Source organism: Micropterus salmoides, unplaced genomic scaffold, assembly GCF_014851395.1.
Source record: "Micropterus salmoides isolate LMB-PRFRI ecotype aquatic unplaced genomic scaffold, ASM1485139v1 Ms_hic_scaffold_8, whole genome shotgun sequence".
Lineage (NCBI taxonomy): Eukaryota > Metazoa > Chordata > Actinopteri > Centrarchiformes > Centrarchidae > Micropterus > Micropterus salmoides.
This window is the reverse complement of record NW_024044570.1, coordinates 20,645,134-20,667,749: the sequence shown is the minus strand read 5'-3', so window position 1 is coordinate 20,667,749 and position 22,616 is coordinate 20,645,134. Positions and strand designations below refer to the sequence as shown.

General features: G+C 40.8%; 1 protein-coding gene across 4 annotated transcripts in view; it reads right to left on the bottom strand.

The window, feature by feature from the left end:
- The window catches only part of sema3e (sema domain, immunoglobulin domain (Ig), short basic domain, secreted, (semaphorin) 3E), a 30,227-nt gene that overhangs the window by 2,981 nt on the left and 4,630 nt on the right, over positions 1-22,616 (bottom strand). Inside the window, exons 2-18 of one of the 4 annotated variants that reach the window (XM_038705663.1) lie at positions 18,611-19,096; positions 18,253-18,474; positions 9,771-9,931; positions 9,388-9,447; positions 8,911-9,030; positions 7,238-7,331; positions 6,822-6,938; positions 6,023-6,165; positions 5,820-5,934; positions 4,323-4,392; positions 4,094-4,238; positions 3,537-3,762; positions 3,185-3,276; positions 2,646-2,687; positions 904-1,070; positions 498-568; positions 64-197 (exon numbers count right to left, since the gene is read on the bottom strand). In XM_038705663.1, the coding sequence (XP_038561591.1) occupies positions 64-197; positions 498-568; positions 904-1,070; positions 2,646-2,687; positions 3,185-3,276; positions 3,537-3,762; positions 4,094-4,238; positions 4,323-4,392; positions 5,820-5,934; positions 6,023-6,165; positions 6,822-6,938; positions 7,238-7,331; positions 8,911-9,030; positions 9,388-9,447; positions 9,771-9,931; positions 18,253-18,367 (1,872 nt within the window). In that variant the 5' untranslated portion in view covers positions 18,368-18,474; positions 18,611-19,096. Of the gene's footprint in view, positions 1-63; positions 198-497; positions 569-903; positions 1,071-2,645; positions 2,688-3,184; positions 3,277-3,536; positions 3,763-4,093; positions 4,239-4,322; positions 4,393-5,819; positions 5,935-6,022; positions 6,166-6,821; positions 6,939-7,237; positions 7,332-8,910; positions 9,031-9,387; positions 9,448-9,770; positions 9,932-18,252; positions 19,097-22,616 lie in introns of all 4 variants that reach the window. The other 3 variants (XM_038705662.1, XM_038705664.1, XM_038705660.1) reach the window with 3 other exon arrangements.

The following is a 22,616-nucleotide window of genomic DNA, read 5'->3' as shown; positions in this document are numbered from 1 at the left end:
TTTCCAGTGTATTGCATCATTTCATTTCTGTGTTCAGTGAAGATACAGGTCCCTGAAACTCACCTCATGTTTCTCTCCTCCTTTCTGCAAGAACCAGAGTACCTTGGCTTGAAGTGATCGAGGGACACACTCGAGTAAAGTGCTGTTGCTCTCCACACCATACACCAGCCTCTCCTGAGCTCTGTGCCATTGTTCATCTACACACAAACACCAGAAACGATAGTGAGGCAAGAGAGATGGCAAAGAATTGCCGTGACCTTTTATTAGCTGAAGTGGATTGTTCTACCCCAATCTACTGCCACAGTAGAAGCACATCGTACCTCTCTCACCTCCAACTGCAATGACACATGAAGAGTTCATATTTTTTCATATTCAGTCTAGTGCTTCTGAAGAATCATCATTCCCTTGCTTGTACACAGTATTTGTCTGACAAAATGTTGCAATATAAGTTCACACAAGCATGCCCGTGCACACACACAGTCATTTTATACACTAACCATCAATTTGCAGCCCATTGCACAGCTGGACTGCGTTGCCATGGCGAACATCCTGCCGCCTGAATCGTCTACTGAGATGGGAGAGAGGGAATTAAAGATAGAGTCATTCTTAACATGGGATGAAAGTGCAAGAGACAGATGAAAGGGGAGAGAGAAACAAAGCAAAGAGGGGGAAAGAGAGGGAGAAAAGACTGGAGGAGGTTAAGTGCATGCTGATAAGCATTACATAACATAACCTGGCTGTCATGTCTCTCGGAGCCTGTGATAATGACTTGGTAAACCATCCTCAGAGCATTGTGACATTCAGGGCAAGATGCCGTGATGGAACAGAAGAGTGCTGGTAAAGGTGTAAACAGCTGACACCACACAAATACACACACCTGTCTCGAAGTGTGTGTGCTGTTACCTCTTGGTGTAGACTCCAGCAGGGTAGTATCTGGAGCAGGTGAGACCATCCCAGGCACAGTAGGGGTCTCTGGCCAGACAACAATCAGCACATTCTGAGCCATAGAGGTCACACTGATGCAGCCTGAGCTGGGCCACACCCACTTCTGACCCCACATACAGCTGTTGCTGTGGAGCCAACAGCACAGACCATTAATATCAAGACACAGTTTGAATGGAATCAAAGTTTATGTACAGGTGCTGGTCATATAATTAGAATATCATCAAAAAGTTGATTTATTTCAGTAATTCCATTCAAAAAGTGAAACTTGGATATTATATTCATTCATTACACACAGACTGATATATTTCAAATGTTTATGTCATTTAATCGTGATGATTAAAACTGACAACTAATGAAAATCTCAAATTCGATTACTTAAGACCAATACAAAAAAAGGATTTTTAGAAATGTTGGCCAACTGAAAAGTATGAACATGAAAAGTATGGGGCTCCTTTTGTCTGAATTACTGCAGCAATGCTGCGTGGTATGGAGTCAATCAGTCTGTGGCACTGCTCAGGTGTTATGAGAGCCCTGATTGCTCTGATAGTGGCCTTCAGCTCTTCTGCATTGTTGGGTCTGGTGTATCGCATCTTTCTCTTCACAATACCCCATAGATTTTCTATAGGGTTAAGGTCAGGTGAGTTTGCTGGCTAGTAGACTGCTGTGTTGACCTTGGACCTCAGAAAACACTGTGGACCAACACCAGCAGATGACATGGCACCCCAAACCATCACTGACTGTGGAAACTTTACACTGGACTTCAAGCAACGTGGATTCTGTGCCTCTCCTCTCTTCCTCCAGACTCTGGGACCTTGATTTCCAAAGGAAATGCAAAATTTACTTTCTTCAGAGAACATAATTTTGGACAACTCAGCAGCAGTCCAGTCCACTTTTTGTCTTTAGCCCAGGCGAGACGCTTCTGACGCTGTGTCTTGTTCAAAAGTGGCTTGACACAAGGAATGCGACAGCTGAAACCCATGTCTTGCATACGTCTGTGCGTGGTGGTTCTTGAAGCACTGACTCCAGCTGCAGTCCACTCTTTGTGAATCTCCCCCACATTTTTGAATGGGTTTTGTTTCACAATCCTCTCCAAGGTGCGGTTATCCCTATTGCTTGTACACTTTTTTCTACCAAATCTTTTCCTTCCCTTTGCCTCTCTATTAACGTGCTTGGACACAGAGCTCTGTAAACAGCCAGCCTCTTTAGCAATGACATTTTGTGTCTTGCTCTCCTTGTGCAAAGGTGTCAATGGTCGTCTTTTGGACAGCTGTCAAGTCAGCAGTCTTCCCCATGATTGTGTAGCCTACAAAACTAGACTGAGAGACCATTTAAAGGCCTTTGCAGGTGTTTTGAGTTAATTAGCTGATTAGAGTGTGGCACCAGGTGTCTTCAATAATGAACCTTTTCACAATATTCTAATTTTCTGAGATCCTGATTTTGGGGTTTTCATTAGTTGTCAGTTATAATCATCAAAATTAACAGGAATGAACACTTGAATATATCAGTCTGTGTGGAATGAATGTATACATTATATAGGTTTCACTTTTTGAATGGAATTACTTAAATAAATCAACTTGATGATATTCTAATTATATGACCAGCACCTGTATGTCTATACAAAGTGATGAGAAGTGTTGCAATGTTAACATCTTGTGGCTAAACAGCAGAATTGCATTAATGAACAACATCAGGATCCTTACCCTTTTAGGTGATATTATGATCTCTCTTATTGGTGCTGGCTCCTGCGAATAGGAAACATTTTTACGGTTATTCAAAAATTAAGTTGAATCCGTGGTTCATTATATGTTAAAAGAATAAGGTAGCAAAAGCTGATATAAAGTTCTTTGTCACTGGAGGCCTCCCGTCATGCTTCTATCCATCCCAAATCAGGTCTTAATTAAAATAGCAGAATATTTTTATATGTATGTGTGTGTGTGTGTGTGTGTGTGTGTGTGTGTGTGTGTGTGTGTATGTGTAGAGTATTTTAAAATGTAAAAGATCTAAGTAGAAATATATTCAAATAATTCTGAAGATCTCTCAGCGGGCTGGCTGCACAATCAGACTTGTGCCCCACTGATGATGGAAAGGATGCAAATCAGCAATCAAGTGTTTTCAAAAAATCCCTCTTATAGTGTAGCCGCAGTAATAATGGACTACGATAAGTATGCAGTGAAATACAGAATTTTTTGTTTTACAAAGTCTACTTTGCTTTCACATTTTGTAGTTAAAAATAGAGTACCTTGAATACTTGCAGCTCCTCCAGCAACACCTCCTCCATAGTGTCTGTGTCTTTGTTGTAGATGGTGATAACTTTCAACACAACTGAGTCATCTAGTGAAAGAAGACATAAATGTTACACTGTTGCTTACACAAGAGATGCAGGTTCAAAACTGCTTCAGTAAATGCAATGCAATATTAGTGATCCACTAATATTTTTTAATATATGACTTTATGCCATAAACACGTCACATCAAGTATGTATGAGCCCCAAATATTCAGAGTATCTCCTGTTTGTGTTTCATTTTGCAAAGAGTCTTGCATGCCATTATAGATCAAGCACAATAAGTATTTATTCAGCACAGTGTGTGTACCAGTTCCAATGTAGAGAACGTGGTAGTGTCCATCCTGGGCTTGGACTCTGTCCACAGCAATCTGAGTCAGCTTTCTCCTGCTTGAATCTGTCTGCAGCAGGACAGGTCTACGGTGCTGGGGCAGGACTGGACGATACATCACAGGGTGAGAACGCACAAACCGTAAAACTTCATCAGGAAACTCCTTAGAGCTGGAGAAGCCACCGCCGTTCACTTTACTTGCACACTGTTAAAGAGATGGTGTGACAGAAATAGAGAGTATAATAGAAGGAGCAGGGACAGAGACAGAAGAGGGCCAGTAATTGTGTCGGCAGGCAGTGTAGAAAAAAAAGCTGACAAGCTTTAGTCTAGATCAGGCTGTCCCTGTATGACCTACTGAGGTAGCTACAACAGTGCTGACATTCACAAGAGCTGTCCTACATGCTCTCAACACTGTCCCCTCTTAGAGGACATCTGTTGCCGACACAGACTAATGGAGAGTGCTGTGAATGCATAATGTTGGTGCATCAGGGAATGAAATCCCATAAACATCATTTTATTCACACATTAAAACTCACAGATCCAGGTCGAGGGTAAGGGACTCTGTCCTCGTACGGTGTCCAGTGATGCTCAGGTCGCTCTCGGTAGGCAAATGGACCATTAAAGGCAGCTCTGATATCATCCATATGGTAGACACACACTGCATAGCCTTTAAAGACCGCACTGCAAAAGAAGTTTTTATGTGTGATTTGATGGATACTCAAATTGTGACTGTATAATGGAATGCTGATGTCATCCTCCACTCACCTTGTTGTGCTAAAGAGGCCAAAGATTTCAGGGTTTTTCCCATCCTTGCTTTTGAGCACAAAGACATCCTCTGAAACAGCAAATGTAGAATTTAGAGTATACATGGCCCTCATGTGAGGATGGAACACAAAGATAAAAGAATGAACAGCCGTGGACGCAAGGAGGTGCCCATAGAGAAAGCCTATGTAGCCTACAGGGTCCAGAATTTTGTGCTACGCCCCTGGTTGAAATAGTTTGTTAAATACAGACAGTGCTTTGGGAGATTTGTAAATCAGTGTCTTGAAAATCATTGCATTGGTGAAAGAAGGACTGAGTTCTTTTACTTAAACCGTCAGTGCGGACGTTTTGTCTCCCCCTTCTGACAGTGATAGTAATTACACAACACTGCTGACAAGTGCCCTGCCATACTGAGTTGCTGCTGTCACTACAGTTGCTTCTCTATACTGCGAAATACAGAGAGATTTACTTGGCAGTGATAGGCTTAATCAGCATTGTGTGAACTCATTAGGCAACAGATGCTCATTTATATTTAAATGTCCCATACTCTGGCTTTAAATAAAAGCTGCAATACCACAGCATAGAAATACTCTGTTTAAGTAAAAGCTCTGCATTTAAACTTTTAGTAAAAGTACTAACTTATTGGCATAAAAATAATACCAAATAGTGATAATAATAAAAATAAGTGCCAAAGTAAAAGTACTTACTATGCAAAATATGCCTATTTCAGAATTATATGTATTACATTATTGGATTATAATTATTGATGCATAACAATGTTGGAGCTGGTAAAGGTGGGTCTAATTTGAATGATTAACTGGATAACATCTTATCTTATAAATCATCATAATATATCATTTATATTATATAAATTTTTTGTATCAGTATGAGAGTAAAGTACAATATTTTCCTCCAATTTGTACTTATATTGTAGCAGTTCTAAAGTAGAAGAAAATGAAAATACTTAAGTAAAGTATAACAAAATGGCACTTGAGTAAATCCACAACTTATTACTCCTTACAGGTTGGGTAGTTAAAATCTTTTTCATCCTGCAGCAGACTATAAATATGTCTTCCATCCAGATGGATAGAGCCTTTGTGGATTTTGGAAATACCTTCAGAACAGCAGTAAGCATTGGTAAATGACTTTCTGGGTTTTTCAAAGATCTCCCTTTATCTATTTTTCTGTAAACTGACAGCTTAGCTCTGTGACTTGAATGTAATGGCAATACATGAGAGGCACACACTAGGCTTTTAGTCACGCTACACTTACTGGATGTGCATCTTATGGAAACAATTCCAAGTGATGAGTTGTGTTGCTTTACTAAGACATATTGGTTACTTCTACTCCAAGTCATACATACAACTTAACGAAACACCACGGTGACTCTCCAAATGTTGAGGGATGTACATGCAGATGTGTGTGTTCTGTCAAGCTTAAAAGCTCAATTTAACAATGAATAAGTATGATGCCATGCACACAGACTCCTTGTAACCCTACCAAGATCATCAAAGTGTGTATCAATGCCATTTGGTCCAACCACGGAGCAGATAAGACGAGTTTTCAAAAAGGAACTCCATCTATTCACCAGCATCCTCTGGCCTCCTTGGTCATTCTGAGGGATGAAGGCAAATATAGAATGTGAGTGCAGTACTTTGGATGGCTGGTGCCCAGAAATCTTTCTACAGCATTAGCATTCTCACCGCACAAACTCGCCCAACACGAGTATATACTGCCTTGTTCACTCCCCCAGCATCCTTCTCTCGCTCAGTGAAGAAGAAGTAAACTTTATCATCATCCCTGTCATCGTTGTCAGGAATAACTGCTGAACCCACAAACTTAGGTTCTGTAGGAAGAAGAATTTGTAACAAAAGTCTTGTAATGAATCAGAGTTAAAATGTAGTGAAAGAGTGGTATTGATTTGGTACTGGAGAAAACAGTATGCCCTGTATACTTATATTACAAAGAGTATGGTCTAGGCCTGCTTTCTATAAAAAGTGCAATGAGATAAGATCTGTTATGAAACGGCGCTAAATAAATAAAATGTAATTACATTGAATTGAATTTATATGCTGTTCATCTCTTAAAAATAAGTTAATATTTGCCAAGCCAGGTCTGAGAGAAATAGTTATGTGAATTATTTAAAAATCACAAGCTCATGAATCCTCATATACTGTAGAACCAGTCATATGAGAACAGTTATTTGCCATCATGTGGACTGCATACTTACTGTATATACAGTACATCTTGGCCAGTGTCACATTTCTTTAACATTTAATGAGCAGCTCAATTAATTTGATTATTAATCATGAAACTACTAGGTTTTGGAAGTGATATACATACAAAATATTTACACTATGAATCATTACATCTCTGGACTGTCACACTATTTTGATATATTTTTGAAAACATACTTCAGATTTATTACCACATACTACATATGTTTGTTCTTCCCCCGCATTTAAAGGGAGATGTGATTGTTTCCCTGTAATGTGCACTAACCATTGAGCTGCTGCCTGTCGTCTCTTTCAGTGCGTGTGTAGGTCTGGTTGTTAAGTCGACACAAAGCACCATCATTCTCCCAGTAGTCAGTGTACAGGCCAATATACAGCTCTCCTCCTAATGTAAACACACACACACACACACACACACACACACACACACACACACACACACAAATCCTCAATTGATAACAATGCATTAGTTATTAAAACTGCAACCCCACCTTGCTTTAAAATATTGACATGAAAAAAGACCACAAGATGGCAGTATTGTCTTACTGAAGGTCAACAAAGTGAGCAATCCTGAGAATTTGCATGCTATGTATTCATCCAGCTGAAATGAAAACATACATTTTAGTCTGGTAACTGTGCTTTTAGCTCAGGTGATGGTGAGGTGATGAGTGAGCAGTGTCTTACTGGAGAGTGTGGACGTGCAGGGACTGCTGGGCTCGTATGGACAGCGTCCTCTGCCACTCATAATACTTTCTTCTTCAAGAGCAAACAGCCTGTCCTAAGGGCAACACACAAAATACAGACAGATACAGGTATTGTTATTCATGCACAAATATGCACGACTATAAATACCACAATCACACAGTCAAAAGCTGCACCCTGCAAAGTCTTTAACAACATCCAGACAAACCCCAGGAGGTGATGGGTGGAGAGAGAGATAAAGGTGAATTAGATAAAAGAGGGATCAGAAGGTAATGAAGGAGAAGGATGAAGAAAGAAAGATAAGAAGTCATGGATGACCAAATGATAGATTGTTGTGTGTGAATGTTAATAACTGACTATGCTCTTTTATCATGGATATCAGTTCACTTCTACTCTTCTGATCTTGTTGCCATACACAGCAGGTGGCAGAAACACACACACACGCACATACCCCTTCTCACACACACATATCCATGCCCTGAAGTTCTTCTAGAACCCCAGCTCATATGTTGTGGCTCACCACAGTGTTTATGACTGTCACTGGCAGATCAGAGGGGATGTCATATATTGATTTATGAGTACCCAGGGAACCCTACTATGCTGGGACTACCACGTATAACCATAACAGAAGTCAGTTTTTGGGTTAAACTCATCCATCATATAATGTGGTCTATTAAAACCTAATTGAGAATCAATACTCTACATGCAGTACCCTGAAATGTGGGCTGTTTTTTGTGTGTCTGAGCCAGTGGTGCATTAATACCTTATTTCTTAAATATTTCTTATTTATAGTCAGTGGGTGTTAATAAATGGTAATAGTATATTTTTATTATCATAGTTAATCATTCTGTAAATATTATTCAGTTCAAGTTTGATGGTAATCACCAACAAAATATAATCTAAGACACCAAGTATGACATTTATGTGAGGCAGTCTCATAGATTATGTTGCTTATACTGAACCAGTTTTGCTCATTCTATGAGCATTTCAATGATATGAGTGAGGGTGATTCCTGTTTGGAACGTGTAACTGGCCTGGTCAATGTAACTGGACCAGTGTTGGAATGCAGGGTGGAAACCTTCTCTGCTCCTCCCTCTCTAAACACACACACACACAAACACACACACACTAGTAGACAAATATGGTTGCACAGATGTATGCAGGCAATTTTGCACGCACATCAGTATGCACACAAAAGACTCCACCAGCTCTTACTCACTGTCTTTCCCATCTTCACCTCACATCACTCCTTGTTACTAGGAGGATAAACTCATTAATTTAATAGAGTTTAAGAGTTTAACTGCTCAGCAGTCCAAGCTGTACTAACAGTTATAGAAGATCCTACCAAAAATGGTTTTAAAACAGTGTAAGGAAGGTTTCAGCTATGGCCATATAAAGAGGGAAGAGTGTATAGTATAGTAAAAGAGCGCAATGTGAAATCTGGTTGACTGTATAAAGACAAAATCTGCAACATTTTCATTGACATAATCTGTTTTGCCGCCACCATTTACAGTGAAAACCCCCAAACCCTAACAGCCAAGTAATGTCAAAGTGCTGTTTGACTTTGAAAAGATCTCTGACAGGATTAAACCCTTTGAAAGCCACTTAATTATTTGGTTGTTAAACTCAACTCTAATTTTGTCTCTGGGACTCACCTGCCCTGTGTGTCCCACTCTGACCAGGGCACAGATGGGGTTAAAGGCTCCTGTTCCACAGACCAGCAAATGGGTCTGGTTGTACTGTTGCAAGACCTTGATGTAGTTTGCACACTCCAGCTGTTGGAGGAGATACAGAGATGAAGCAGGGGGTGGGAAAATTGGGGTGTGGGAGAGAGTGGTTGGGTGAGGGGTCATGACTGTGGATTAAGGCCAAGCAGAGAAAAGGGTATAATTTAAAAATGGCAGGCTTTTACTGCATCATCAATAACATCTATATTTCATGTTAAACAAAGGTTAATAAGCATAGAGATATATGTATATAAATCCATGTTGACATCAACTGTCTCCATCTACATATTTAATAAATCAATTATACTCTATTTATAAAGGTTAATGCACATTATCAAGTGGGCATTTGTCCTTCGCCCTTGCTAATCAATGATTTGATGCAGTCATTTGGAGGGTGTCCCTTACCTTTTCCCTCCCCTTCATCAAACACTCCTCTATCTGAGATTCTGTACTGGCCCACTTGATCTGAAAGAAAACACAGTTGCACTCATATTTACAACATCAAATTATCTAAATTAAAAAAACAATTATTAAATATTTTGAACATAATTTATATAGTTAGGTGTATAGTTAAACATTTTTACCAAATAATTTTAAATACACTGCATTATTTTCCACAGCATAATAATCTCACAGGGTTATTGTGCTGCTTTTTCAGTTTCTTATTAAAAATTACACAACTATGAAGACACCCCCATGCACACATGGGTTAGCTAACCTGTTGACCTACGGGTGTGTGAGTTCACCATGTCTCACTTCCAAACAGGCATGGAGGAAAGGAAATATACCTCTCTGTGGTGTGTGTTAACTTGGTCCAGGCTAAGGGAGAACAGAGTATTTCTAGCCCCAACATAAAGCCTCTCGTGGCCTTCATCCAGCAGCATGGTCTGGGGCTGAAGGGACGCTCCATGTCCCTGGAACACCCAGGTTCTGTTCAGCTGCCAAAGCTCTGTAGACAACAACACGCACACAGAGGAAAAGAAAAAGTAATTACAGCAACACAATAGAAGTCTGGGTAGGGAAAGGGGTAGCTGACTAGCTAGCTAGATAGATGGACAAAGTTTTCATTTCAAAAGTGGATACTCATCTTGCTTCTTGCCTGCACTAACCAGCAAGATCAAATTTGACCAAACCCTTTCCTCAAGAGATTTCTAACTGCTCCAGTAACCAACTGCTCCCATGGCCAAGGGCACTTGCAACATGTGTTTCTGATTCAAGGTTCCCCAAGAGAATAGCAGAGAGCAACAACAGGGTTATCTTTCCATTTCATCGCTCACTCTCTTGTGGCACCTATGCCTCCTCTCACTCAATTCAGCTATGTTATGTATGCTATCTATGTGACATTGCCTTGGTCGTAAAATTACATCGCATCTTGTGTTTTATCATCAGTAAAAATTCACACAGTATAAAACAGTACATGCCGCTAAAAGCCGAGTTCCCAGGCTACATACCAATTACTGCTTTAAGGAATGCTGCTGACCCTGACAAAGCTCGACTGCAAGGACACTTTGGAAACCATAAAGGAAGCAGGGATGAAAGAAGTGGGATATCAGTCCTGGGAAAGATGTTGTGATTAATGGGATGGACATTTGATGTACACAGTGTGGCCTATGGTCTCTTTTACCAGGAGGAAGGAGTTTTATCAGACAGGAAACTGAACCAGTCTCTTTATCAGTCATTAGTTTGAGCCGCCACTCCCTGTCAGTCTTGCGTTAGGTGATTTGAAATTCTTCTTTAAAAAAGAGGGAGTGGACCATGACAAATATGTCATCAAATATAAACACACACTCATCAGAATAACCACAGAACAAGAAGACACAGATAGTTTGCGTGATAACATACACCTAAACATGCAACACACCCAGTTATATCTACCTGATTGAGCCTGACAGGCTGCTTCTCTATACCTGCTGTCTGAGAGCTTCTGGAGAGGTTTAGGGTTTAAACTAAGTGCTGAAGCCCCAGAGGTGTGCATTTCCTCTGGGTTGCACTGCCCTGAAAAACCTTTCATTAACACATGACCAGGTGTCCTTGAAAAGGAAGAAAGGCGGATCTGGTTTGTGTTAGCAGAACTTTTGAAACATCAGACAGATTGAAGCAGACAACCCGGGGTTTTTGATCAAATGTGTAGCACTAGTATTTCCCGGGCTGTATTGTATGCATATGCTGTACTTTAATGCACACTTAAGCTGTCCACAGACTACTCTTCAGAAAACTAAATGAAAAGAACACACAAAACATGGCTACCATCAGCTATGAATGTATGGCTGTAATATTATAGCAACCTTTCAACTTCCTCAAATAATGCTGAGATGTCTCCACATGCTGGGGTTGCAGGGGGTAATTGTGTGATTTGTTTTTATAACATCTGTATATTTTTAGTGACACTTGATCTCCAAGACAGAAGGAGAGACTGTTTTCCCCAATTTTTAGATTACTCATAGCAAAAGCGTGGAAGGTTTTGTTTGTTTAACATGGGATTAAGTATCCACAGAGGGGTGGTTGTTGCTATTAAGATTTTTAGGTTGGAGAAAACAAGCATAGCATAGGATCTCGGGTAGTTAGGTGGCAGAGACTAAAAGGATGTGGCAGTGGTGTTCTGCCAGGGCTCAGACATGCTTCCTGTAATTATCTAATCCACACACACTTGAAGCTTTTTTTCTTTCTCTCTCTGTCTCGGTCACATAAACACACACACATACACTGTCTCTCCCCTCTATATACTCACAGTTTCTCCCTGTATTAAGCCGAACTTGGATCAGGGATAGTCCTCTGACATTCCACTCTAACTTTTCTATAAGTGTTGGGCTGGCTCTCAAACAATCAGCAGCAGTCTTTGTGTGAAGTCAAATCTGCTACCAATTATTTAGATGACAGACTTAGATGGCTATTTAAAGTGATGGGGTAAACAGTGCCTAGCCAACCCCTTTTTTCCATCTACTTTTCACATGTCCTTGTTAATAATGATGATTGGCAGCTGATTTATATAGACACATGCACACAGCGATATGGACTTGAACACATTCTCTCGCTCTCTCTCTCTCACACACACATAAACACAAACGCAGATACATTTCATTCTATAATTTTGTTTATATATGTAGAATTGTGCAAATGATATTTTAGATGTACAGTGCTCACTGATGATCAGGAATGTTTCCGTGCCACGCTCATGTGATTAAAGGATAAAACTCTAAAATAACCAGCTTGAAACTTGAAACTGAAAAGAATGAGTGAAAGAAAACAATCAAGCAAGAAAGATCCATTTCCCACGAGTGTACCAATCTAAGTGATAAGAAACTATAATCACATTTATAATAAAAGGTGTTGAGTAATCGGCTTAATTGCACATGATTACAGAGTTACTATAAAACACAACTGGAAGATGTGATTATGCTGACACACTGAGAGATGCTTCAGAGTGCACAATGCTGTTTAAAAGGTTTCTCCTCTGTCATTATGTGCGCCAGTTACAAACAGTTGTAGCCACTGTGCATACTGAAGGAGGCAAAGGGGGGATTTCCACATTTCCCCTTGCTCTCTCTCTCCTCTCCAAGATTTTCTTGCAATCTTCAACAAGTCAGGGCTCCTTAGCCATCAGCTAAAGAGCTGAGAGGAGGAGGAGGGTGTCTCCATCAGCAACTGAGCCATGAAGACACATGGCCCTACTGTGATCCCACTTCAAATGGAAAACACAGAGAAAAAGGACTCCCTCAAGACAGACACTTTCATCGGCTGTCTGAAAACCGCTAAGAAGATGCCTGAGAAGATTTGGTGAAGTGAAATCAAAATAAACTTTGTGATCTCCTCTTTATTCATGTATGGAAACACTGTTTTCCTACACAGGGGAGAAAAATAAGTGTGTCTGTGCAGAAGAAATCTACTTTAGATTATATGTCTCTTAGTAGCAGGGGGAAATATGCATGTTTTGTCAAAGACACCAAGATAACTGCACACAGGAGTTCATAAAAAACATTCCTCAGAAAACTTAAAAACACAAATTAAATAATACTCAGCACACATTTCAAGTAAGAAATGAAACTTGGGGAAGACAGTATCATAATTCCAGAGAAATAAGCCTATGGAGGTTTACTTATTGAGTAATGGGACTTGTGCTGGAACAGAAACAAAGAGGAGAAGGCTAGAGTTAAAGGGGACAAGAATAAGGAGGGAGTTTGTTCTCCTCGTGCCGTCGAAGGCCTGAGTGAGACTGTGTTCCCATATCCTCTTGTGTGTATGTGTGTGTGTGTGTGTGTGTGTGAGGGGGGCGATGATGTCACAGAGCAAAATGAAAGCCACATGGAGTGTCTGAGCCGGATGAGAGAGAAAGAGAGCAATGTGTGTTTCTCTGTAATAAAGAGTGTAAGTCTATCTCCTGATTGGTGTTGTTAACAACTGACATAATCTTGTAAATTATCCGAACACACCTCTTAATCAAACAGATGTTTTAGACTGATATTTAATCAAAGTATACCCACCTGTTCCAAACTATGTTGCTTCAACCATACCTGTATATGACCATGGCCAAATTACTGATGTGGCTTGCTGTGTGTCAATGTACGGCTATATGTCAAAAGCCCCATCAAGTGTAAACCTTTTTTTATGAACTGTAATTTCCCCAGAATATCTAAAGAAAACAACTGAAAAAACTCTGCTCAAATGTTTAAGTATAGCAGAACACTTTGAACAAACTTAAACTTGCATATAGATGTATTTACTGCATTTGTTAGTGTATTAGTTATTCAGTTTATTTTGCTTTTAAAGTTATTCCTTCATTGTGCCCCAACAAGTTGTCATAGCAAAATAAAGGAAAACAAGCTTTGCTTTGCTCTTAACTGCCAGCCTACAATAAGCAATATCCACTTGTCATTTCTGTGTCTTTTCATTCACAAATTTCACCTCACTTGTCATCCTTCATCTTTTTCTCGCCCCCCTCTGTTATCTCACTGCAACATACTCTCTGAAGACTCAAACAATCTTTGTGCCTTCTCTCCTTTTCCCATTTCACAAACTCATCTCCTCTCCCCTGTCCCTTCACTGGGAAAAGGTCAGAAAGGATATTAGAGTTTCACCAGCTGCCTTCCCCTCTGGACATCTCATTAATGAACTGGAGAGCACACACATAACACAATGGGAGAGAAAAGGACGCTGAGGTGTACACAGACAGAATGAGAACGCTAGAGAGAGAGAGAGGGAGGGAGAGAGAGAGAGAGGGAGAGGTCAGCGTGGAGGGGAGGGGAAGGGGTTGAAAAAATATAATTTTTCTTTTGCTGACCTAAAAGGTGTGATTTATCTAATCATCACCATACCCTCCATTTCCCAGCAGTTTGATATACAGTCTATGACTGCCCTATGGCAATGATCCAACATGGTAAATGTTAATTATAGGTCCCTCCACATGTAGGTGGAAAAAAGTTAATGGGACTCCTCAATTTGCACATTAGCTTTATATAGAAAATTTTTTTCCCCCTCTTCAGTTCATTTCAGGCAGACACAACTTCAGGCCATTGGTATTCCCCATCTCACTCTCTGAATAAAGTCACCTACAGCCACGTCATTTCAAGGTTGTAAAATATATAGAGGGAGCTTTTTCTTGTCTGGAGAGGAAGGTTTAAAATTACAGCTCAAAGGGGGGTTTCAAACATCAGTAATTGCTACCCGAGTCCCTGTGCTAACACATGCATGTTCCTCAGCTCCTGCTTAAATCGCGCAAGTTTACAGTAAGTCCTGAAGAAAAGAAATGTCTAAAGAAGTTCAAGCATTTGTTGACCAGTGTATTTGCTTCACGTCATTCAGTTTTAGAATAGTATATGTCTTGTGCACACATATGTATACATTGTACTTGAGTAAATTCAGCTTTCAAGTGATCTTTTGTTTAGAATTTCAATGAGATAAATGTTGGGTTGAAACATTTTTCAATGTTTATTTATATAAGCAAACATATACAGTATAATGTTAAACCTGTCAGAACAGCTTAGCATCACCAGATAACTTTATTCACCTTCACAGATCTGCTGAAAATATTTTAAATATCTTACAGAACAATTCCAACTTTTTAGTACACGCATTTTTGGCAGGCATGCTGAGTGAATCCCTGGTCAATTTAATTACTGTGGAATGGTCACATTTTATTCTGTGTGTTTGCCATAGCAGCCCTCATGAACACTTTTACTAAGCTCAGACATGTTTTAGGAGAGACAAGCTTCTCTACAATAATAACCTGACAACAGATGTTGTTTTTCAGGAATGTGAAAGACAATTTTAGGAATTTTACAAGATGATTTTTTTTGTGTGTGTGTGTTTGGCTCAAATCACATAGCACAGACTCTCTCAGATTCTTCTGGAGATTTTTCCATTTTCTTTCCCAGATCATTGGTTTCTTTAAATGCCCATTGCCAGAGCTGTTCTGGACAAGTATTTATTATGTGAGTCGGGAGAAATTTTAAGCTTCACTAAACCAGGAATGCATTATTCTGATTTGTCCAAAATCACTGCTGAATTGAAATGAACTGACAGGACTGAACTCAACAGGGACTGAATGTCCAACACAACCTCACTTTCAAGTGCAAAGCTCACTAAATTAGCCAGCATATGAAACTACGCAGAAGGCAGGAGTTTTTGGAAATGTCATTCATCTGATAAGGTCATCACTATAATGAAAACTGCTGTATCAAGCTCAGCAGCTCAAACCAAGCATGATGCCCGCGCTATATAGCGGCACCTAAATAAATCTTAGCCTTTACCTACAGCCTGCTGGGACTCTGACACATGCTAGCTGTGCAACAGCTTAATTAGCAGCAGAATTGATGGTTGTCCTAAAAGAAGAGCTCATTTCACTCCACAGGCCCGGAGATCTGAAGCTACTGCCAATAGCCTTGGGCGATACAGATCCAAATCTCATGGATGTCCAAAGGTACAAAACAATAATATAAGAGTACAAAACAAATAGTACATTTTATTCTCTATTCTATATTTCCCTTGTGTCTATTTTTGTGTATAATTAACCAGGGTTTAGAGAGTTTGATTGGCCAATGGTCCAAGCAATTGAGGTTTATCACAATCTTTAGCCTGTGTTTAAGGTCTTTGGAAGCTGTGCTGTCAAAGATTAGGGTCAATTCTCTCTAAAGACAGCAGAGTGTCCGTGATTGTAACTGAATACACCATGTGATTCAGGTAACAACCTTTTGGAACTGGAGTTAATCGGGGGTGTTATGGAAGGATGACTGGGATGAAAGTGAAACAAATGCGGAAATCTAGAAAAATCTTCACTGGTCCAGAAGTCTAGACAAGAAGATGTTATAAAGATGAAAGAGAGAGCAAATAATAATTCTACACCATGTGTGAGGTGTGGCTAACATCAAAGCAAGCAGCGATCCATACCACATGGTAGTAAGGTCGTCCTTGAAACACATGATAATGTGCCCAAAGGAATTCATTCCCAGAAGCCAGGAGAAAGTTGATCTGATATATCATCGGGATTTCTATTGATCCACTTGGTATCCACTGCCCACCTAACCAGAAGTGGATTAAAAATATTTCAGCACTGATGTTATTAACTTTTCTTGCCCATTATCAATCTTTCACTCAAAGAGGAGAATCTAGTTTTTTCACCCTGTTTTGATACCAGATGTTATGTTAATATTTTCTTAGTCTAAGGGTGAATAGTTAAAACCACATCCCTCACCATCTCCCTGAACTGCATCCAAGTCATCGGCGTGTGAAGAATTCGCACTATTCCGCCTGTGGATGTGTGCATGTGTCTGTCTCTCTCTGTGTGGGTGTGAGTTTGTATGAACTTGTGTGCAAAATTCACTGGCAGAGCCCCTGAGGCATACATTAAGGCTTATATGTTTTTCATTCCATAATGATAGGATCCAACTGCAGCCTTTTCATGGCGCTCTGTGCTAGCCAGAACATGCATCAGAGAGAGAGAGAGAGAGAGAGGTGGGATGTCAATCACTGCAGTAGCTTTCCCCTCAGGCGGTTGAATGAATTGGCTGATATATAAAAGTCAGGATCATAACAGATATTGATGTGGCATTTATGACTAAGCATATCAGCAATAATATTCTCACTTCTGTTGATAACTTTGCATTACTGTAGTCAAAAGTGCCAATCTCTTTTTCTCATCTTTTTCTCTCACTTTATCTTTCAAATTCATTCAATTCATTACTGTATTTATATATGTATTCTCTTGTGGCTGAGAAATTCCACCATGCAAAAAGGGGAGAAATAATGTATGCAGTATATATCAAAATACAGCAAACCCTCCTTACAGATGTAGCTGATGAACCAGACATGTCAACTCTCATAAGAGACTCACAGCACCGTATTTATGAGTTATTGACCATTCAAATTCCTCACCTATATTCAACCATGACTAACAGGCTTATGTGGAATCATCACCTTCTGTTGCTATAGAGCTCAAAGAAACTGTGCAAAAAAAAGGCAATGTTTACTTAGACTTTTATCTGCAAAGATAAAACCCCCATTATTGTTCAAGAGATACACAACAATCAGTCCGCATACCAGCGGATGCACATCCATACCACACACTCCCACACACACGTAAACAGGCATACACATAAACAGTTTTCTCTCCCTCATACTCAGCTTCCTCCTTTCCCATGTCCACAAAAACCTCCTCCATCGCTCTGCTGCTATGGAATGAGAGAAAGACACATTGTGGATACTCAGCCACCATATCCAAAGGATCAAAACAAACTACAAGGAGGCTCCTCGAACATCAACAGTGAGCTAAAAAAAAAAAGTATGCACTCACAATTACAAAGGCAGAGCAGAAGTCACCTCTCTTAGATCCAAACCATGCATGGTGTTCTCTCAGGCTCTAAGGCTAAAACGTAAATCTTCAGTGACCACCTCAAAACATGTTAATGACAACCCTTCTTCTTTCACTCACCCTGACTCAAACGTCTCTGACTTCACTTTGGTGACAGTACATTTTTTTCTTTCTTTGACTTAGTTAATTTTAGTGGTACCAACAAAATGCTGCAATGACCACTGCTATAAACTGAGAGTTGGGGTCTATCAAAGTGTGGAAAATGCTGTTCTGTTACACCCATCTTATTGTCAATATGCAGTGAACACAGAATCCTGCCTTGACTATTCTGGACAGTTGCACACACACCATGCTGCATCACCTGAAGGCTGCCATTGCCTTTATATTGGTGCATTTGCATTTGTTCAACACCATTATTTGTTTCCAAAGTTGGTTAAAAGCTTATAACAGAAAAACTCTGTTTTTCTTACCTTTGTTGGACAGCCGTATCCTTGGGTAGATGCTGTGGGCTGTGTGAGCCGTAGCCAGCAGAGCAAGATACAGCAGCATCACTGTCAGATACACAGCCCTTATGCACTCTGCCATCCTCAGTGAGATACACACTCCACGTTCATCTACACAGAAGTCCACTCAACATGGGCAGCAAGTCCATGAAAAGAAAGAAATTCCACAGTTCTTTGTCCTGCAAGTTTCTGTAAACAATGTTCAATATATAATATCGGACATAACGATCCAACAAAGATCTGCTTGGAAGTAAAAGTCCATTTTCTGATGATTGCCAGAATGGATCAACTAGATGTATGTAGCTTCTATACAGTCTCTGCTTACCCCTATAGCAGTCTGCTGAAAGCTGCATCCACCCACTACCTCGGTGGACAGGATAGTGCTCTGGCTATTATCCTTGTTTGGTCTTAGTAACCACAGAGAAGAGAAGTCCAGTTGCCACATTCACGCCGCAGTGCCCACTGCTCTCTGTCCATATGTCAGTCCGTCTGTTTGTCTGTCTTTATGCCCAGCTTTAATCTAGTCTTTCTGATCTGTTGACAGAAAAAAATAATATTAAATCAAGTCCATGGAATCCCACAGAAGGTGTTGGAGCTGCTGATTTGTAAAATCTCACTGCAAGTGTCTGTCCCAGCAGGCAGGCAGGCAGGCAGGCAGGCAAGGCTGGAGCTGCTGTACTGTATCCTCAGGCTGCGTCCCTCCTCTTGGGTCCACTGGAGCCAGTCATTCTCTGGACAGGAGCCCAGGAAAAGGCAAAGTGGGAGAAGGGAGGAGTGGAGAGCCTCGTGCCTGGCGTGCGGTCTCTCTGCACTGGGGAAGAAAGTGAAGCTCCAACTCTTAACTCTGCTCACGCTTGAGCGGGGTGGGGGGGAGGATCCAAACCTCAGCTCAAACCTCAGTGAGTTAATTAAGATGGTTTCTGATCTAGGCAGAGGCCACCTGCCGTGGTGTGTCTGAGGAAAAGCCTGTTTGTGTGGTTGGTAACGTGGGGAGTGTGTATCAGCTTGATGGGCTGAAAATCGCCTGCTCCTTCTTCTAGAGATCTCTTTCTCCCTCCCTCCCAGGCAGCTGGATTAAGTGTGTGTGTCTCCCAGGCAGGCTCTGTAAGACTCTCCCCTAAGAAATACTGCCTCTCATGTCACTCTAAAGACCACCCCTTGCTTCCCCTCACCACCTTCTTTTTGTTCCTACCTCCGCTGCATTAACATGGACCTGAGCCAAGGTTTTCAGTCTCTTAACTCTGACATTTCTTTCATTTCCAATTATTGCCCTCTTTGTGTTTGTTTCCATGTGGATAGTCATTATCACTGTTACCATGGATTTTTAAGAACAAGGTTTCTTTCATGGCAATTTTTTTTATCCCTTCCCATCTAATCTCTCCTTCTGTTTATCTCTCTACTCATCTCTCGCACTCCTCCGTTCTGTAAAACCTAGTTATTAGTTTGTCCTTGTGTCTTCCTTCCTTAATGTTTCATACCACGCCTGGCTTTTTCACTGTTTCGTCTTTCTTTCTCTGCTACTGCATCCTGTCTAAATGAGTTAGTATCTGTCTCTGTTTCCAGTACTGTTTGTGTATGTGTACCTATGTGTGAGTATGGGTTTTCATTATTGCCTGCATTGTGTACAACAACAACAACAAAAAATGTTGAACTCATTGACATGCAGTCTTTTTTTGTTCGTGACTTTGTTGTTTTTTGTTTTGTCTCAAGATCCAGAGCTTTCTGAATCTGATTAGCAAGCACACACTCTCAAAAGAAAAAATGTACAAGATGTGACTGGAGTCATTATTGAATTTGCACATGTCCTACGGGAAAGTCCCTGCAGGCGTCCAGTTACCGGAGCAGAGTGTTGTCTGTCTCTCATAAAGCTCACTGAAATACATCTGTTTCTCTCTGTCTCTGTGTCATGGCTGTGTGGTGACACCAACATTAAGGCATGCTGATCCCTATAATGGAAGCATTCCATCAGTCTGACAAAAAAGTGTTCAAGTCTGTGTCTGGAGCACCTTGTGGTATAAATGTTTTAGTTTGCAAAACAGGGATTTAAACAGAACATTTCCCTGTATTTATCCTCGTTCATAATTGAAATCTCTATATTGATTAACAGCAAAAATAAAACTGCAGCAACTCATACACAGACAAAGAAAACATACATAGGATGAATAGCTAAAACGGGAGACAGAATAGAGAAATATATGAACAAGTGTGAATGTATGCCCAACAACAAATGGCCAGCCTATAAATTAAGACACATACAGTAATATGGACTTGGAAATGATTGCATTAGGCTCTAGCAGCTGCACCCCCACCCTCTTGTACCACCCTGGGATCTGGGAACTCCAACTCCCACGTTGCACCTGTTCCCTGCCAGAACAGAAGGACTTTGTGTGCGTGGAGGTCTTGTAACATACACTATCTCTGTTATTCCATTGCCTTGTGCAATTATAGACTCTCATCTGTTGTTGAGAGCGAGACAACTGTTCAATGTCAGCTTCCCATGGCGCTGACACTATCTGACTGACCGTGACACACAATTTCATCACTTTGAACCAAAGCATTAATGTAAAAGCATATTTTAGCCTTGCATCCTGGTGAAAGGTGCCCGGAAGATTTTCATTTCCGATGTCTTAAGCCACTGCCTCAGATTAATAGCCATTTAAAGAGCCTAATGCAGTAGTAGCAGGCCAGTGGGCAAAGCAACCACTTATACGCATCGGCTCCTCTGTGACTGAATGGGTCTCTCCTTCCTTCACCCAGTCTAATAGCAGTAATCAGTCAGAAATCTGCCTCAGACCAGAAACAGCAACTGCTCAACTTTAACTATGACTTCCTCACTCTGTCCCCTGCTTCCCTTCCCTTTCCTTGATTTGTGCGTTGTACTTTCAGCCCTTGATGTTTCCATTAGTCTGACTCTGACTGTGCTAGTGGCTTGCATGCAGCACGCCTACACAGCAGCCATACACCCACTTTCTTCCCACCTCCATTGAAATTCTGTCCTCTTACATGCGTCCCTGGGATTCCACCAATACCTGGAATATTAATTCAGCATGTAGTACTGCACTGCAGAGATATTTGCTCTGCAATGTCCAAGTTCTAGGAATGTGTCAAATTTCAGAGATCGTATCATTCACGGTCACAAAATTTGATGTGTCACATCACTAAATGCCTCGTACCTTTAGCTGCTGTTTAAGGAAGCCGGAGTGTGTGAAAATACTTTTTGATTGAGTGCTGATGTCTAAGGTTTGTTTGAACAGGCCGTGTCCAAACGTCTGACGGAGTTCCTTTCATGCTCTCTGAACACAGATAATATTTTCATTCATGTTAATGCTGTGTAAATATCCGCCCTGTTTCAACAGAAGCCTCCCTCACCTCCTGTTTGACCCGCAGAGACAGACATGTACACTCCTTCTGCCCCCCCACCAACAGGCACACTGTTTATGCACATGCAAGTGTCTAATACTTTTGTGCGTTGAACTGCAGTGTTACAGTGTAAGGAGAGTAAGAAGGAAAAGGAATTAAAGAGATTTAAAGCAAGATAGACCTAATTGGGTGAGTATGTACATGCATTTATGCATGAAACTGTGTGTATGTTAGTGCATGTCTACCATTGACCGCCTGCAGGGCTCCCCTCACCGAAAGAGAGGTCAGGTCCCTGGTCTCCCACAGCAACAGCAGCAGCACTCTGAGGATCCAGTGTTTCAGAGCCACTAGATACTCCAGCCGTTTACACAGGTGGCTGTCATATGGCCAGTGGAGTTTATCCCTGTGGCACACACTGACTACAGAGACATCAGTCAGAATTTGAAGGCAGGTAGCAGTACTTGTTTCCTTGCCATACATCAGTGATTACAGTAGATGAAAGTTAAATCATGGAGAGGCTAGGTAACATAACCTCACCAAGACACACATGTTTATCCTATTTGTCAAGTCAATGTTAAGCCACAGATGAATGAACTGGGAGAGATGCAGGCAGTGAAGGAAGAGACGCAGGACTACTCTGACTGAGAAGTCAGGTGTGTTATGGTTGGCTAGCTGTGTCTGCTGAGTGTGAACATTATGGTATAAAACCCACTGCACACCTTCACGCATATGAAATCCTACTTGTAACCACTTCAAACTTAAGTTTAAGATGGAAAGAAGTCTGCATATATGCTGTTACACTCCATTATTTCCTAATATCTCTCCTACTGAGAACTGCTAACCCTCAGGTGAGGCCATAAGTAAGTGCACGTTTCGCATGAGTTTCCATGGCACCGAAGCATAGGGGAAACACATTCTCTCTTTGCCAAATATAATGCCAGAAACCACGATGTATCATCCATGCTCAGGTG